Genomic DNA, 18,309 nt, shown 5'->3' with positions numbered 1-18,309 from the left:
ATAGTAAACTATTGTTATAAAGAAAGTGACTATTTCGTGGACCGATCTTATGCAAACGTCTTTCGCATAGGACGCTCCCACTCGCATGTCTCCACATGAACGATTTTGGGATCACATCGTTTGTTTCAGTATACAAAGTGGGTCGCATCCATAGTGTCCCAAGGATGAGGTACCCAATCTCATCCATATACTTATAGACCTTTTAGGCTATATACTATAACTTGATCCTTCTTTATGTCTTTACATAAAGTTAAAGTATTCATACTATAGCCATGAGTTTGTTTATTGGATTTTATAACAGAGTGCAATTTCAATAATACTTGTATTGAAAAATAAAATATGTTTCATATATTATGAATTGTGAGTTTTAAGACATTTCCAACAATCTCTTACTTGAACTAAAACTCCAGTGAGTTAAAAGTATATACAAATATACGTTGTTGAGAAAAAGAGAGAAAATACAATAAACTAAAACATCTATATACCCTTGACATTCTTCCACTTACCTAGATTTATGAAGCTCATAGTCTCAATCCTACCAGGTGACCCTCGAACACTTTAATCGTGAGGACCTTCGTGAATGGAACAGCAAGATTATCCTAGAGGCTATTTTTGTGACTATCATGTCTCCTCTGTGTACTATCTTTTTGATGATATGGTACTTTCGCTCGATGTGTTTTCAACGTTTGTGGCTCCTAGGTTCATTTGAATTGACAACTGCTCCACTGTTATCGCAATACAAGGTGATCGGTAGATGCATGTTCGAAACCACTTCCAAATCCGTCATAAAATTTCTGAGTCATACAACTTCTTTAGCTGCTTCACATGCAGCTACATATTCAACTTCCATAGTAGAGTCTACAATACAACTTTGTTTGATGTTTCTCTATACTATAGCTCCTCCGTTCAAAGTGAATACTGGTCCTGAAGTAGATTTCCTAGAATGATCAGTCTAAAAATCAGAATTAGTGTATCCTTTAAGGATCAAATCCTTAGGACCATACAGAGCATTGAAGGAACTCTTATACAAGAGAACCAGTGAGCAGAAGCAAGATCTTTCCAAGCCCATTGTGAAAGAATTAAAGGAATTCACAAACATACAGAACAGTTATGCATTTTAAACAAAATTACAGCATGCTTTAGTAATTAAATACAAAAGGAATGAGAGCCTTACTTTGAAAAACGTTTCTTCTGAAGATCTCTCGCTCCCGTCAACAAGTGGACAACAACCTCTCGCTTTCGTTCAGATCATCTAGCCAATCGTGTAGTAATCATGAACAGTCTTCTCCACAAACAAATACCCTTCGACATTACTACCCGACAACCTTGGTATTATCTAAGTGAGAATCCAGGAGGTGTAAGCTTTATGTGAATTTGATAGAGGGATGGAGGAAGGAAACGATTGAGCTACATGATCAAGCAAGTGAGAGGAGGTTTTGTCTATCACATAGACTGAGATACTTGATCGTTTAGTAAATCGCTCTAGTACACGATTGTTTAGTAAAACACGATGGATCGTTTAGTAAGTGTCGTTCCATCGCTGGATCGTTTACACGATCGTTTAGTCTCTCATTGAAGGCTATCGTGTAGTCTCTCGTGAGCTAAACGATTAGTAATGCATATAATGAAGTGATGTCTTTACAAAATGAAAACACTTTTCATTTTATCCTTCAGTTATTCAAACTGAAAATAACCTCCCACTTTCACGGTTAATGGAGAAAATAACCAACCACAATTATCATATAATTGTTTTAATTATAAGTAAATATAATAACCAATTTATCATATTATATTTATAACCTATAATTTTAATATCACATCATATGTAATATTTAAACCATAATTCTTTTCTCCTTTATTTAATATAAATCATATTTATATCAAAATCCTCCAATTAATGTATCTCATACATCATATCAATTATATCACATATAATTGAATCAATTTAATTATATCATATATAATCAAACTCTCTCTTGTTAATTTGAACACTTCAAACTAACCCAAAAATTGATTCTCAACTTGAATCCATTAAGCTACCAAGGAGACTTTATGGACCTATAGCTTGAAGCTCTAACGGTACGTGAATAACTGACTAAATTCTTTAATCACGAAGTCCACCAACCGTTAACTACCAGGCACTACACTAAAGACCGACAGTTGCACTCTTCTCACTACAGATATATTTCTGTGTCCATTGAATATAACCAACCAACAGTATGATAACCCTTCACAGATCGCTCGTAAGTACAGCTGGGCCAATTTACCATTTTGCACCATAGTTACATCTAACTCCTTAAGTACCACTGGTTTCTTTAATGAACAATACATCATAGTCCCACTATGAGTGAACACCTCTCGGGCCATGAGAAAGTGTGTGGCGCCTATTGTTCAAGCCTCGGAATCAGCTCGTAAGGAAGCAATCTATCTACTTACCCCTACTTCAGGGAAGGAGTGAATTTCATCTTGTGTAGCTGAGTTTCCATCTCCCTAATCAGAAGAATCCCCAAAGTGGTAGGTTTGAGTCGGAAATCTGGTCACTCGCACCCATACAAATCAAAGGACCACCCTCATAGGCAGGAGTTCCCAACTCACTTAGGATTAAGGTCATGTTACCTATGGTCATCCTAGTGAAATGAAAATCTCTATCATGAACGATGTTATATAACGAGACTAAGCATTTCATGGTTCGGTCTTATATAAACTCCTTTGTATAGGACACCCCTGCTCATATGTCTCCACATGAATGATGAGGATCAAGCACTTTACAACACTTGTAACATCTACAAAGCGGGTCGTATCCGTAGTGTCACAAGGATAAGGTTTCCCTCCTTTATCCATATACTACAGACCATTTAGGTTATCATTAAGACATGATCCACTGTATGTCTCCACATACATGCTTAAGTTACAACGATAACCAGGGATCTTAGTTTATTGGTTTATGGTAAATGCAACTAAAATATCTTATATTTCATAGACAACAGTGAAGAAAATATCTCATATTATTACATCACAAGTGTTTGTTCATACAAGTGTTTACAAAATACAGAACCCTACAAGATTTAGGGCATCAACCCCAACAATATAGTCCCTTGTTCTCTGAAGATACTTAAAGATGTTCTTAATTGCAGTTTAATGGCTATGTCTAGGGTTGGACTGAAACCTGCTAACTATGTCGATTGCAAAGCATATGTCGGGACGTGTACATAACATAGCGTACATCAAGCTCCCAACTGTTGATGCATAAGGAGTTCTTTTTATTTCCTCAACTTCTTGAGGTGTCTTAAGATACTGTTCCTTAGACAAATGAATTTTGTGTCTAAAGGGTAGCATACCCTTTTTGGAATTTTGTATATTATATCTTGACGATATTGTGTTAATATAAGATACTTGAGATAGCGCTAGCATATTATATTTCGGCAGAAAGGCACTTTTTCTGATGCTAAAATGGTTTTTTAGCGTTAGGAGAAGCAACTTCTTCTGACGCCCCTCAATTAACATTGGCAAAAATCCTCTTCACTTGTTTTGTCACGAAACCTTTTATTCTCGACGATGAGGTTTTTTAGTGTTGAGAGAAGTTTTCCCGACAAGGCTTTCTCGATAGTGAAAAAGGCATCGGGAAAACATTTCCCGGTGCTTTTTTTTTACTCTTTCCGCCAAATTTTGCCATTGGGAAAAGCCAAATTCTTGTAGTGCGGTCTCCAACTATCATTCTTACATTTTTTTAAGTTTATGTCTAATATATCTTTAAACCTATTTAATATATATTTTAAAAAGTTTAGGCTCCCATTAAATACAATATTTATTAATCAATTGATTTTTTAAAAAGATGTGGCCATATCAAGGACTACCTAACAAAAAATATATTAGAGAAGTTTACTTGATATTTTTAAAGTTTAGAAATTAAACTTATAATTTAACTTAATAAACTTTGGTTAAAAATACCATTTTGGTCTCTTTTCTTTGAAATTTGTTCAATTTTGGTCATATATTTTTATAATGTCCAATTTCGATCTTCATATTTTAATAAACCTCAAATTTAGTACCTTAACATTAATTGAATTGATCGAAATTAGTTAAAAGATGGTAATAATAATTTTGATGTAAGAAAATATAATGCGCAAATAATACTTTTAAAAAATTAGAGTGGAAAAAGTCAAAGATATATAATGTAAAGTTTAAAGAAAAATCAACAAAAAAAAAACCCAATAATATAGACTAAATTAAAGATAATAATGACTAAAATTAACCATTAATTGAAAGAGAAGAGAAGTTATTATTTAAGTTTTGTTTTGATTTGATTGAGCACACCATATATTGGGAGCACTTGTTGTTGTCTCTAGTCTATAAAACCGCCACTAACCAGCCTGTTTCCACCTCCCCTCTCACTGTTAGTAATGAGAACTTAGAACTTAGATCTGAGTTCTCTCAAGTTTTTCTTTCTGCATTTTTGTGTGTTATCTAAATTACTTAGCTAATTATTGTAATTTCTTGTTCTCGATGCTCCAAATTACTACTTACCCATGTCTCCGGTTGTGAGTGAAGTTCTTCTTTCTGGGTTTATTATAAACTCAACTCTTCGTCGTAGGACCCACTTAGTTCAATCCTTCTCCGTCGTCTTCCTTTACTGGTTCTATGTCTTCTCGTAAACATAATCTTACCATTAATTATTCTCCCTCATTTATTTTCCTCTTGTAATTTTATTTAATAATATATCTTAGCTAGGCTTTTTCATTTTTCCTTAATCTTTAATGGCATCTTCAAGTGGAGCTTCGTCTGGGTCGGCCAACGGCGGTATCCGAACCTCAGGCTCGGAAGATGATCAGGAGGCCGAGAGGAAGCGCCGGAGAATGCAATCTAATCGGGAATCAGCTCGACGATCTCGACTGCGCAAGCAAAAACATTTAGATGATCTAACCGACCAGGTAATTTTAATTTAAAAAATTACTTTTCTTCAGCGCGTGATAATTTTTTTTTTTCGTCTTATAAATAATATAATTTTTTTCTCTTATTTTAAAAAGTAAAAACTAGACTGTACATAGCTTACTACACATACATTTGATAGAAACTTAGTCTACAAAACTTTCCCTTTTCGTGTACTTTTGGTAATTTTATTTCTAAATGTACTAAAATTTTTAAATAGTGGTCAGATTTTAAGTGAGTGAAAGGGTTATACCTGACAAATAAATAATTGCCCACATTGAGGTCATTCCATACGTGAGATCTTCAAAGAGATACTAGTTTGGATTTCTTTTATACATATTAGATAAAAGATGTCTTTTTCAATAAAAAAAATAAATAAATAGAAATATTTTCGTAAAATTTGATGAAATATACAAACATGGGTTAATTGGAACAATAGAATAGTTTTAAAAATAATTTAAAAAGAAATTAAGAAAAAAGTGTAACTTTTTTATCTTTAATGAAATGCGTCTCTTAAACAAAATTTTTACTCGAAAATTTTATTTATGTAAATAGATTGTTTATGTGTGAATGGTTTATTGTGCTATGGAATGGTGATGGAGTATTGCCATTTCCCTCACACCACCCAAGTTTAAATCGAACTCCAAGCACTTTTTCTTTCCCTTTTTCTTGTTTTTAGAATTTCAATATTAAATACAAATAATTATATCACTTTACTATAAAGAATATTATAATTATCACATCATATATATATATGATTTTTTTAATTTAATTTTATACTAATTCAATTGTAATTTACTTGGCGCGATAGTTATTTAGGAATTTCTTATAATAGAAAATTCTCAAAATATTTACCCTTTATAGCAAAAAGTTCAAAACTGCTTTTGTTATAGTATAAATATTTTTATATATTTTTTATATTTAAAAAGGCCCCTAATTTAAATATTAAGACATTAATTATTTATTTTATTTATTCTTTACCAAAGCTATTCTTTTTAAATTTTGGTTTTTCTAATGAAAATGTTATACTTTTATAAATATTCCTATAACATTTCAATATAAAAGTTATAATAAAATAAGGATTTCTATTAGAGATTAAAAAAAAATTTATATCCCAACAATTATAAAAATTCTTTATTTTATTATAACTTTTAAGAATTTTTTTATTAAAAAAAAGAAACAAAATTAAAGAGGAATATTATTTTTGTAAAGAATAAAAAATTAAATAATTTTTATTTTACTATTTAAATTATAATTTAACTACATAAAAAAGTAAATTTTACAGAAATCTTTATTAAAATAATTATTATTTTAGCAGTTGAACTATAATTTAAGTAAATTGTATAGAAATCTTATTTTTATACCTGAATTTTGTAGGGATATTTATTTTATTATAGATTTTAATAAAATTTTTATATAAAAAAGTAAAAAAATAAAGAAGAATAGTTTTTTGAATAATAATAATTATTATTATTATTATTTTAGTATTTAAATTATAATTTAACTACCTAAGTAAATTACAATTGAACGAGTATAAAATTAGCTGATATCTTTTATAGTAAAGTGATAAAATTATTAATATTTAAGTTACATATTAATTTTATCACTATAAATATTTAAGATAATACTTTCATAAAAAAATTAACAATTTAAAAAAAAGGTTTTTTTTTTTGTAAAGAATAAAAAGTAAATATTATTGTCTTAGTATTTAAATTGCTATCTCGCTAAGTAAATTCCAATTGAATTAGCATAAAATCAATAAAAAAAATTCAAATATATATATTTAGAAATAAAACGATGTAATAATTATAATATTTTTATAACAAAGTGATAGAATTAGCTTGGAGTAAGAATTCAACCTTGGATGGTGTGAGGAAAAATGGCACTACCGTTCCAAAGTATGTTTAGAAGTATGAAGATTAAAAAAAAAAAAAAAAAAAAGCACTCTTTTCCTAATTTCATTCAAAAGTATCTTTTTTTTCTAAATTATTTTTAAAACTACCCTATTATCTTAATTAATCTTACAGGTCACAAACATAAAGGTCATTGGAAAAGATTATTAGGTCTCTCAGCTCCTTAATGTGAGATACTTAAAGTGTTTGTATTGATTATTACAGGTGAATCGACTCAAAAAGCATAACAATGAGATGGTAGCAAACATGAATGTGGCGACAAATCTGTACGTTAGTTTGGAGGTAGAGAATTCGATCCTTCGAACTCAGATGCTAGAACTGACCTACAGGTTACAGTCTCTAAACGACATCGTAATGTTTATAAACTCCATGGAGGTTTTTGAAACCTTTTCCTTTGAGGTTGACGATTTGAATAATGGCTTTGAAGAGGAAGATTATTATTACAACCCTTAGAAATATCCATTTGCAAGTTATAAGTAACCAATCATGGAGGACAAACCCGAACACATAAATAATTGTTGATAAAGATTGATTGATGTGAGTGCGTGTATGATGTGTTGATGGCCTACTTTTCTCATCGTTTTATTGATTAATAATATGGGTTCAAAATTTCACTCAAATTGAACCGACAAAATACATTGAGGTGTTCAAAAGGATTGATACTTCAATAAATCAAATCCACAGCGACTGTACATGCATTTATGTTATTTATAATTTTATCTCTAAAATTTAGAAGGATGCTCTATATAAAAACACTCTAACCCTATTAGTATTATATCTTTGATATTTCTCTATAATAATGATTTTTTTTTTTCTACTCGCAGATGTAACTTATATCTTGTTAGTAAACCTTGTAAATTTCTATTTTGATTTTTTTACTATCCCTACCTTATAACTCAACTCAGGTATCGTTAAAAAAATAATAATAATAAAATAAAATCTACTCAAAATCACTCATCCAAATATTCAATGCACCATTCTTATAAAAACCAGAGAAGACTAACAATTTTTTTTTATTTAAATCAAGAACATAAGAAAAGAACTAGTGAGGATTTTGTCCTTGAAGATTCCATTGGAAAAAGATAAATATGCATCGCATGTGCCAGGATTAGTACTGATTTATATCCTTTTTTCCATAAAAATTATAAGAAACTCAATGTTGTGCCCCTCTCACGAAACTGTAACATAATTATTTTCGTACAATTTCTAATTAAGTAGGCAGCAATGAACTGCCACTCTGATCCAAAATATTCATACTTAAGTTATACAAACACTCCAACTGACAAAATATATATATTATGGTGAGCTTTTATGCTCTTAAGTTTAAAATATTATTGATATAAAGTATATGTTTTTTTTTAATTGTAAATATGTCAGTTAAGCTAGTAGAGGTTACTTATCAAGTAAGATGTAAATGTGCTTTTTAAAGCACACATTCATACGTTTGCACCAATTTCAAATGGAACATTGTCAAATTTTATTGTATAATTTAATAAATATATAAGTTTAGTATTACATTATTGTGTAAATTCAATTAATTAAATATTTGTTGGATAGAAAATCTAAATTGTGTTTTATGTTTTTAGATTTACTAAGTTTAGTGAATATGTGTTTGGCGGATCATTTGAATTCTGTTTTTAAAAACTGTTTTCAAATTTTGTGATCCAAACAATGTAGATTTTGAAAATAATATTTTTATGTTTTCGTTGGATCTAGATTTGGAATTTTGAATTTTAAAATACATAATTATATTAAATAAAGATAAAACTACAGTATATCATATTATACACTCAATTAATTTTTTTTAAAAGAAAAATATGTATTATGTAATGTATTATAAAATATATAATATGAAAAAATAATAATTATGCAAAAAATCTAACATCAAACATATATATTAATAATAGTTTATTGTCAATTTAAAGGTGACTTCAACAAATTTTATGATTTATAAATATAATATCAAAATCTTTTTAAAATGTATTTAAATTAAAATTCTATTTTAATCTATTATCAAACACATATTTATTCGATTCAAACAAGCCTAAAATATTTATGAGCATCAGGAAGTTTGATATCATAATATATTTCCTGCCTATCGATACATATTGTTGCTTAAAATATGATTGCACGTGTTTTTGTATGAATGGGGAGAGCCATCACAAAAGAGGGTAGATCGCTGTCACTTACAACGTAATAGTTACCTTTTATGCATATTCACAAATGGACAAGATGAATATTTATTTTATAAAAAAGAGTGGGCTACGTACTACATCAATAATGCATATTAAAAATCTTTGGGCTATTTAATAGGTCATTTAAAGTTTTTAAGGATTAATTTGGGTCCTAAAATATTGTAAAGTTATATATTTGTTCATGGTTGATTATTAATAAAAGTTCAATTTTAAACTGGTTAAGTGACAATAACCTCGAAAAAAAAAAAGTTGAAATTTTAAATGCTCACACCGATTTGTTGTTGAACTGAAAAAGATTCAAAAATAATTTTCTTTTCTTCCTTACTCTGTTTGTTCTCCTTATTGTTTTTGGTATTCTTCTGCAATTGCTTCTGGGGTTTGTGTGCTTGGAGTTTTTACAATGGGTATCTGAGCCTCATCTGGAGGATTCTAAGCTTTTTCATTCGCCTTATGCTTGGATCCTGATCTCTACGGTATGAAGTCTCTGTTTTTTATTCGGAATTGTTTTATGTTCTCTTCATGTACTAATATCTTGTTTTTGTTTCTTGTTTCATGTTTAGAATGTCTGCAAAATTTGAGCTTGAGAAGTTTGACGGTAAAGGTGATTTTGGTCTTTGGTTCCAAAATGAAAGCTCTTCTAGTTCATCAAAAGGTTGCAAAAGCACTCCTCGGTCCAAGTAAGCTACCTATTACTATGATTGCTGAAGAGAAAAATGAAATGTATGAAGTAGCTTATAGTTTGATTATTCTTAAGTTATGCTCATTTGCCTAATTCATTTTGGGGTTATGCAGTAATTACAATAATTTATATTTTGAACTATGTTCCGTCTAAAAGTATTTTTTAAACACCTTTGAAATTATGGAATGGTCGTAAAGGAAGTTTACACCACTTCAAAAGGAGTTGCCCAGTATGTGTGCTTGAGGAAAATCCTAAGAAATTGAAACTTCGTTCAAAATTATGTCTATTTGTAGGCTACCCTAAGGGAACGAATAGGTGGTTACTACTATAATCCTAAAGAAAATTAAGTTTTTGTGTTGATAAATACTACATTTTTAGAAGAGGATTACATTAGGGAGCATAAGCCCTACAAAAAAATTGTGTTAAGTGTACTTTCCAACAAAACTACTAAAGCATCAACAAAAGTTGTTGAAGAGCCAAGTACATCAACAAGAGTTGTTGATGTCAGTTCATCTAGTCAAGTATATCCACCTCCACAGTTGAGGGAGTCTCGACGTAGTGGGAGGGTTGCATGCCCACTTGCTCGTTATATGGGTTTAATAAAAACTCTAACCGTCATATTAGATGGTAAGGTTAAGGATCCATAATCCTTTAAAGAGGCAATGGATGATGTTGAATGAGTTAAAGCTATGGACCTCGAAATGGAGTCTATGTACTTTAATTCAGTATGGGGTCTTGTAAATCAACCTGATGGGGTAAAAGCTATAGATGTAAGTGGATCTAAAAGAGAAAAACGAGGTGCAAATGGGAAGGTACAGACCTTTAAGGCTAGATTGGTGGCAAAGGGTTATACCTAGGTTAAGAGAGTGGACTATGAGAAAAAATTCTCACCTATTGTTATGTTGAAGTCTATTCATATTCTTTTGTCCATTGCCATATATTATGACTGGGAGATATGGCAAATGAACGTTAAGACTACCTTTCTAAATGGTAGTCTTTGAAAGACTATTTATATGCAACAACTAGAGTGATTTATTAAGCAAGATCAAGAGCAAATGGTTTGCAAGCTTAATCGATCTATTTATGGATTGAAATAAGCATTTCTATCTTGGAATATAAGATTTGATAGTGATTAAATCTTATGGCTTTGACCAGAATGTTGATAAGCCTTGTGTCTATAAGAAAATCATCAACAGTTTGATGGTTTTCTTAATGTTGTATGTGGACAATATCTTACTCATTGAGAATGATGTAGGTCTACCGAAAAATGTTAAAGAATGGTCAGCAACCTAATTCTAAATGAAAGATTTAGGAGAGGCACATTTTGTTCTAGGGATCCAGATCATCAATGATCGTCAGAATAAAATGCTAGCCCTATCTCAGGCATCTTAGATTGACAAGATGCTTGTCAAATATTCGATGCACAATTGTAAGAAAGTTTTATTACCTTTCAGGCATGGAATTGTATTGTCTAAGGAACAGTGTCCTAAGAAACCTTAAGAAATAGAAGAAATGAGATGGATCCCCTATGTGTCAGCTATTGGTAGTCTCATGTATCCAATGTTATATACTAGACTTGACGTTTTTTATGCAGTGAGAATTGTCAGTAGGTATCAGTCCAATCCATGATTAGATCACTCATCCTCAAGTATCTTCGAAGAATGAAGGACTACATGTTTATGTATGGGTATAAGGATTTGATCCTTATAGGATACACTGAATCTGATTTTCAGACTGGTGGGGATTCTAGAAAATCCACATTAGGATCAGCGTTCATTCTTAATGGAGGAGTAGTAGTCTGGAGAAGCACAAAGTAAGGTTGCATTATTGACCCTACCATTGAAGTAGAGTATGTAGCGACTTGTGAAGCTGCTGAGGAAGCTATCTGGCTCAGAAATTTTTTTACTGATCTGGAAGTTGTTCCAGACATGTCAAAGCTTATCACCTTTTATTGTGATAATAGTGGTACTATGGAAAATTCCAGGGAGCTTAGGAGCCACAAGAGAGGGAAACATATTGAGCGTAAATATCATCCCATCTAGGAGATTGTGCATCGAAGGGACGTGATCGTCATGGAGATCGCTTCAGAGCATAATATTGTTGATCCATTTACGAAGGCTTTCATGGTTAAAATGTTTGAGGGGTCACTTAGAGAGTCTAGGTCTACGAGACATGCATCTCTAGTCTAGGACAAGTGGGAGTTATTGGGCACATAATGTATGCCCTAGTTTATTGTTTTGTGTACTATATTATTTTTTTTATTTTTTTTGTATTTATACACCCCACAACTTTAAAACAACTAGGAGATTGTTGAGGTTGATTTTCTAAATCTTGTGGTTTCATAATTTGTAATTTATTTGTACAAACATATTATTTATTTAATAAAGTAAGTTGTTGTTTTATTTGACATTTAGTTGCATAAACCCAAAACTAATAAACTAAGATCCACGGTTATTTGATGTAGCTTAAACATGTATGTGGTGACATACAGATGGATCATGCTTAAGTAATAACCTAAAAGATCTGTAATAGATGGATAAGGCTAGGTACCTTATCCCAATGACACTACGAATACGGCCCACTTTGTAATTGTTATAATTATTGTAAAATATTACAAATGATCTGATCCTAACCATTTATTTGGAGACATATGACTGGAGGTATTCTATACAGAGAGTTTGTATAAGTTCGGACCACGAAATGATTAGTCTCTTTTTATAACATCGTTATTTGAAGAGACTTACATTTCACTAGGATGACCATAGGTAATTTTGTTGAGAATGTCCTAAAACTCGCAGTTCGTAAATATTGTTAACATATTCTATTTATCAATAAAAGTATTATTTATTGAGTATTTTATTCAATAAATTGTTATTGATATTTCATTCTATTATAAAAATCCAATATACGAATCCATGGCTATTATAGAAATACTTTAACTTTACGTGGCGACATAAAAGAGGATCAAATTTTAGTATATAGCCAAAATGGTCTATAAGTATATGGATGAGATTGGATACCTCATCCTTGTGACACTATTGGATGCAACCCATTTTGTATACCGATACAAATGATGTGATCCCAAAATCATTCATGTGGAGACATGTGAGTGAAGGCATTCTATGCAATGAGTTTGCATAAGACCAGACCTCGAAATAGTCACTTTTCTTTATAACGACCGTTTACTGTTAAAACTGACTATTTCAAATTCAATGACCTAGGATAACTCGATCTTAATCCTGAGCTAACTATGAACACCTGTTTATTTAAGATTATCCTTTGATCTGTATAGGCGTGAGTAGTTCAATAGCACTGCTCAATAAGCCTCCTATTTTGGGGTTAAGACAGATAGATAGCTGGGAACATAGTTTTGCAAGATGGAACTCACTTCTACCCAACTTAGGGTTAGCAGATAGGTTGTTCTCTTAAGCGCTGAATCCTAGTCTTGAACAATGGGACCCCACCCTCTCATGATCGAGAGGGTCATGGTTTATAAGTTGGACATAAACCAATTCTTCGATGGAGGATCAATGGGAGCTTAAGGAGCAAGATGTATTTACAGGGATCAAACTGTAATTTTGACCTAGCTGTAAATACGAACGACCTATGAAGGATCGACTTACTAATTATAGTTAAAATGGACAAAAATATATCTACAGTGAGGAGAGTGCAACTATCGAACTATAGTGGCATGTCTCGGTAGTTAATGAATATTGATTAATTCAGTCTAAAGAGTTTGGCCAATTAATCTCAAACCGTTAGAGCTCATGATCTTTAGGTCCATAAGGTCCCTCTACTAGCTTGTAAAATTTATCTTAGATTAGTGAATTGAGTGAATTTAAAAAGTTGAGATTCAAAATTAAGGTTTTAAATTTGAATTGTTCAAATTCAATTAGGGTTCTAATTAATTGTATTTGATGCAATTAAAACGTTTGATTTTGTTGAAATTAAATGAAATTGGAGAGTTCAAAAATATTTAAATAATGATTTAAATATTTGATGAGGTGAAACATAATATTTAATATTTGATATTAAATTAAATTAATTAAATTAGTTTAATTAATTATTTAATTTTATTCAATTTTAAAAATTGTTCAAAATTGGTAATTTGATTAATTAGAATTTTTTATTTTTTGAAAATTTGAAATTATAAAAATTAAATCAAAAATTGATTTTTGGAAAATTAGTTTTTAATCAAAATTAATTAATCAAATTATATTTATTAAAATTGAATTAAATATTTCAAAGTGGGAAAATCCAAAACATGGATTTTCCCACTCAAAATACACCTCATGCGCAGCCGCTGTATTAATCCATTTTGCATGATCTACCTATATAAATTGAAGATTTGAACTTCAAAATAATGATCTATGCAATCAAATCTCATGCTGAAACTCTGCTGATACTGAAACCTTTCAAATCCTCTTCACTCTCATTCAAATTTAGCTCAAATTCAGAGATTCCACCTCTCAATCTGCGTTAGAGAATAGTAGAGAAGGTCTCTGTGGTGGTCCTTAGCTGATTTGAAGTTCCGATTCGTGGAGAGAAGCTGTTATTGCTGAGATTCATCAAAGGTTGTAATTCTTGAAACATTTTTCTCTGGAATTTTGTTTCAATACATGTTTTAAACTCAAATTAAGTGTAATTAGAGTGCTTATAATTTCTTCTATTGTATGTTAGTTTATCAATTGATATCAGAGCATGATTTAAGCACTCAATTATTATTAATTTGAGTTTGGTGGATGAATTTCTAAGATTGCATGTTTTTATGACTGATATGGTTAAAATTCAACTTTGTCATTAGATTTCTCTTTAATTATGAAGTTTAATTTGTAATTGGCTCTTGATTAATGAACAATATATGTACTCTAGAGTCTGTAATTTTATTAGAGTCAATAGAGTCCAAACTAGGCTGTAATTGAAGATTGAAGTAGGCACGCTCCATGGCAGAAAACTGAAGATCAGCTTTTGTCTAGGCAGCATTGGAACGTTGCCCTCAGAGCGTTGCAACACTGCTCTTGTTCAAGCCCATGGAGTCGCAATGCTGGGATGAGTGTTGCAACGCTGCTCATCCTAGCCTAGAAAGGCGGTTCACGTACTTTAAATCGATTCGATCGATTTTGAGGATCTTTAGTCCGATTCAGCCACCTTGGGTACGGTTCAGCTCGATTTAGACTAGTTCAACCATTTTTTGGAGCTTTTGGAGGCCAATTCGGGCGGTTCGGGTCAAGTCGAGCAATCCAGTTCACTTTTGAAGTTGTTTTTAGTTTTTTTTTTTTTTAATAATTTAGTCATTTTGCTTGCTTAGGATGCCAAAGTTGAACCATATTAGTGTTGTTTAAATATTTTATGCATGTGATTTTTGTTATATTTGAATTAAACGTGTTTGTGCATATAGTATGCCATTTAGATTTAAAATTCCACCATAAGAAAGCATGTTGCATGCATAATATTATGTTATAAGTTAATTATAATATATAGTATGCATGTTTAGGGTTTCCTAAAATTAATATAAGTGTTATATTAATTTTGATTGCCTTTGATGTATGTTATGGCTGGATAGCATGTCTATTGTTTTATAAGTTGTTATAAAATTATATTAGACATTAAAATCCATAACAAAGATAAACAGCACGCTCACTTAGGTTAACAACTTATTTTAATAGTTCAAATAGGTTGTTGTCTTATAAAATTCGGTTACAAACTCAATCGGTTCATAATCCTGTCTAAGATTGGAGGTACTTAAATTGACGGTTTATGTAACACCTGCTATCTAAGGATTATGACCGAAATGTTGAGCATTGTTAACCAGTTTTATGAGCTGGTGAGCGGTATGAGATTTAAAATTGGTTTAACACCTAGACATCGAGGTTAAAATCCAAATATAAACGTTATACTTTGATTTATCACATAGACTTAAGTTGTTTAAATTAGCCAGAACATACCTAAGTAAAATAATATTCAAACATTTATAACACTTTAGTGAGAGATTAACAATATATACAATATATCGTTTTTAGCTCTCATATCCCTAAGAGTTCATACCGTGAGATCCATGCTCAGCTTCATGTCGCTTTTACCACGACTGCTCCATTCAAAAAGTGTTTGCATGGATCAATAACAAGTGAATGGGGGAAGTAGTTCATAGTAAGTGGGTGAAGGAAATGTGTCAACATGTCCTACGGTCACACTTACAAGAGTTACTAAATGTTATTAAAGTTTTTGACCGAAAATGGTAACCAAACAACTATAGGAATAAGAGTTATTCTGGATATAGTATTTGGTCAAGATTGTCTTGCTTCCATGAAGGAGTATTTGACTGTCCCTCGGTAGCATCTATTCTAACTCACCAAAGTATCGTTGCAAATAAATAAAGAAATATGGGTACTCTATTACTTTTGCTAAAATTGGATTTAGTTTAATAAAATTTGTTTATCTTTCAGCAATTTCAAACTTAATTATACAACTTCTTGCTTATGATAATTTCAACGGAGAAGGGTACTCTAATTGGAAATCGAACATAAACACAATATTAATAGTTGACGACTTGAGGTTTGTTTTAACAGAGGAATGTCCTCCTCTTCCCAATTCAAACGCTAACCGAAATGTTCGAGAAATTTATGATAGATGAGTACGGGCTAATGAGAAGGCAAGAGCCTATATCTTGGCGAGCATATCTGATGTGCTCAATAAGAAACATGAAGCCATGCCAACTACCCGTGAAATTATGACATCATTGCAAGTGATGTTTGGGAAACCGTCATCTTCGGTATGACATGAAGCTATAAAATATGTTTATAAGTCATGCATGAAAGACGAAACCACTGTTAGGAAGCATGTCTTGGACATGATGGTCCACTTTAACATTGCGGAAGCTCACGGCGCTATCATAGATGAGACTAGTCAAGATAGTATGATCTTGGAGTCTCTTCTGAAGAGCTTCTTGGCCTTCTGAATTAATGTTGTAATGAATAAGATTTATTACAATCTAACTACTCTACTGAATAAACTCTAGACTTACCAATCGATGATGAAATTGAAATAAAGTGAAGCAAACGTTGTTTCACAAAAAAAAATTCTAAAGGGATCTTCTTCAAGAATGAAACCTTCAAATAAAAAGAAGTCTATTACTTTCTCTTCTAAAGATAAAAGAATCCAAATGAAGAAAAAAGGAAAAAGGAAGAAGAAACCTGTTACTAAGAAAACCAAGGCTCCTAAAGGAAATGCTTTCATTGTGGAGAAGACGGGCATTGGAAATGCAACTGCCCAAAATATCTGGCTGAAAAGAGAGCAGAAAAGGCAAATCAAGGTAAATCAGATTTACTTATAATTGAAACATGCTTAGTGGAAAATTCTTACTTAACCTGGATATTAGATTCGGGCACCGCTAACCATGTTTGCACTTTTCTACAGAAAACTAGTTCTTGGACTCAACTCTCAGAAAATGAAATGACTTTCAAGGTGGGAACAGGAGAAGTCATTTCAACTGAAGCAGTGGGAGACATCAAGTTATATTTCGGAGACTCTTTCATTTTGTTAAAAAAATGAATATTATGTACCAAAATGAAAAGAAACTTGATCTCCGTATCTTGTCTACTAGAAAGTAAGTATAAATTATCTTTTGAAATCAATGAATTGTTTGTTTCTTCAAGAGGTGTTCATATTTGTTCTGCTAGACTTGAAAATAACTTGTATGTATTAAAACCAACTGAAGAAAAAACCATTTTAAATATAGAAATGTTTAAAATGGTAGAAACTCAAAATAAAAGACGAAAAATTTCTCCTAGTGCTTTTCTTTGGCACCTCAGACTTGGTCACATAAATCTCAATAGGATTGAGAGATTGGTAAAAAAATAGTCATCTAAATCAGTTAGAAGACAATTTGTTACCTTCATGTAAATCGTGTCTTGAAGGAAAAATGACTAAAAGATCTTTTATTGGAAAAGGTCTTCGTGCCAAAGAACCCCTAGAACTTATACATTCAGACCTTTTTGGTCCGATGAATATTAAAGCTCGAGGTTGGTATGAATATTTCACCGATTTTGTTAATTACTATTCAAGATACGGCTATATTTACTTGTTGAATCACAAATCTGAAACTCTCGAAAAGTTCAGAAAATTTAAGACGGAAGTTGAAAACTTATTAGGTAAAAGAATTAAAATACTTCGATCAAATCGAAATGGTGAGTATAATGGATTTACAAATCCATAACTATTTAGTAGATCATGGAATTCAATCCCAACTCATAGTACCTAGAATACCACAGCAAAATAGTGTTGTAGAAAGGAAAAATCAAACCTTGTTAGACATAGTTCGTTCCATGATGAGTTATGCTCAGTTACCTCAATCCTTTTGGGAGTATGCAATACAGACTGCTGTATATATTCTGAACATGGTTCCCTCAAAAAGTGTTTCAAAAATACCGTAAAAGTAGTTTACATCACTTCAAAATCTGGGGATGTCTAGCACACGTGTTGGTGTAAAATCCTAAGAAATTAGAATGACGTTCAAAATTATGCTTATTTGTAGGATACCCTAAGGAAACAAAAGGTGGATTGTTTTATGATCCCCAAGAAGATAAAGTATTTGTATCGA

General features: G+C 31.3%; 1 protein-coding gene and 1 long non-coding RNA gene across 2 annotated transcripts; both read left to right on the top strand.

The window, feature by feature from the left end:
• Positions 1–4,321: 4,321 nt before the first annotated feature.
• Positions 4,322–7,459, top strand: LOC120074250 (bZIP transcription factor 44-like). The gene is made up of 3 exons (XM_039027310.2): positions 4,322–4,648; positions 4,769–4,928; positions 7,044–7,459. Exons 1-3 carry the CDS (start codon positions 4,527–4,529, stop codon positions 7,290–7,292), a joined length of 531 nt encoding a protein of 176 aa, XP_038883238.1. The 5' UTR covers positions 4,322–4,526; the 3' UTR covers positions 7,293–7,459.
• A 1,880-nt stretch (positions 7,460–9,339) lies between these two features.
• LOC150037099 (uncharacterized) lies at positions 9,340–14,287 on the top strand. Its single transcript, XR_016528831.1, has 3 exons — positions 9,340–9,507; positions 9,595–9,711; positions 14,160–14,287. It is a non-coding gene; the product is annotated as an uncharacterized LOC150037099 (long non-coding RNA).
• The last annotated feature ends 4,022 nt before the right edge of the window (positions 14,288–18,309 follow it).

This window comes from Benincasa hispida, chromosome 3, assembly GCF_027475165.1.
Source record: "Benincasa hispida cultivar pf3 chromosome 3, pf3_genome.v1.1, whole genome shotgun sequence".
Classification (NCBI taxonomy): Eukaryota; Viridiplantae; Streptophyta; class Magnoliopsida; order Cucurbitales; family Cucurbitaceae; genus Benincasa; species Benincasa hispida.
Note: the sequence above shows the minus strand (reverse complement) of the source record. Positions and strands in the feature narration are given on the sequence as shown.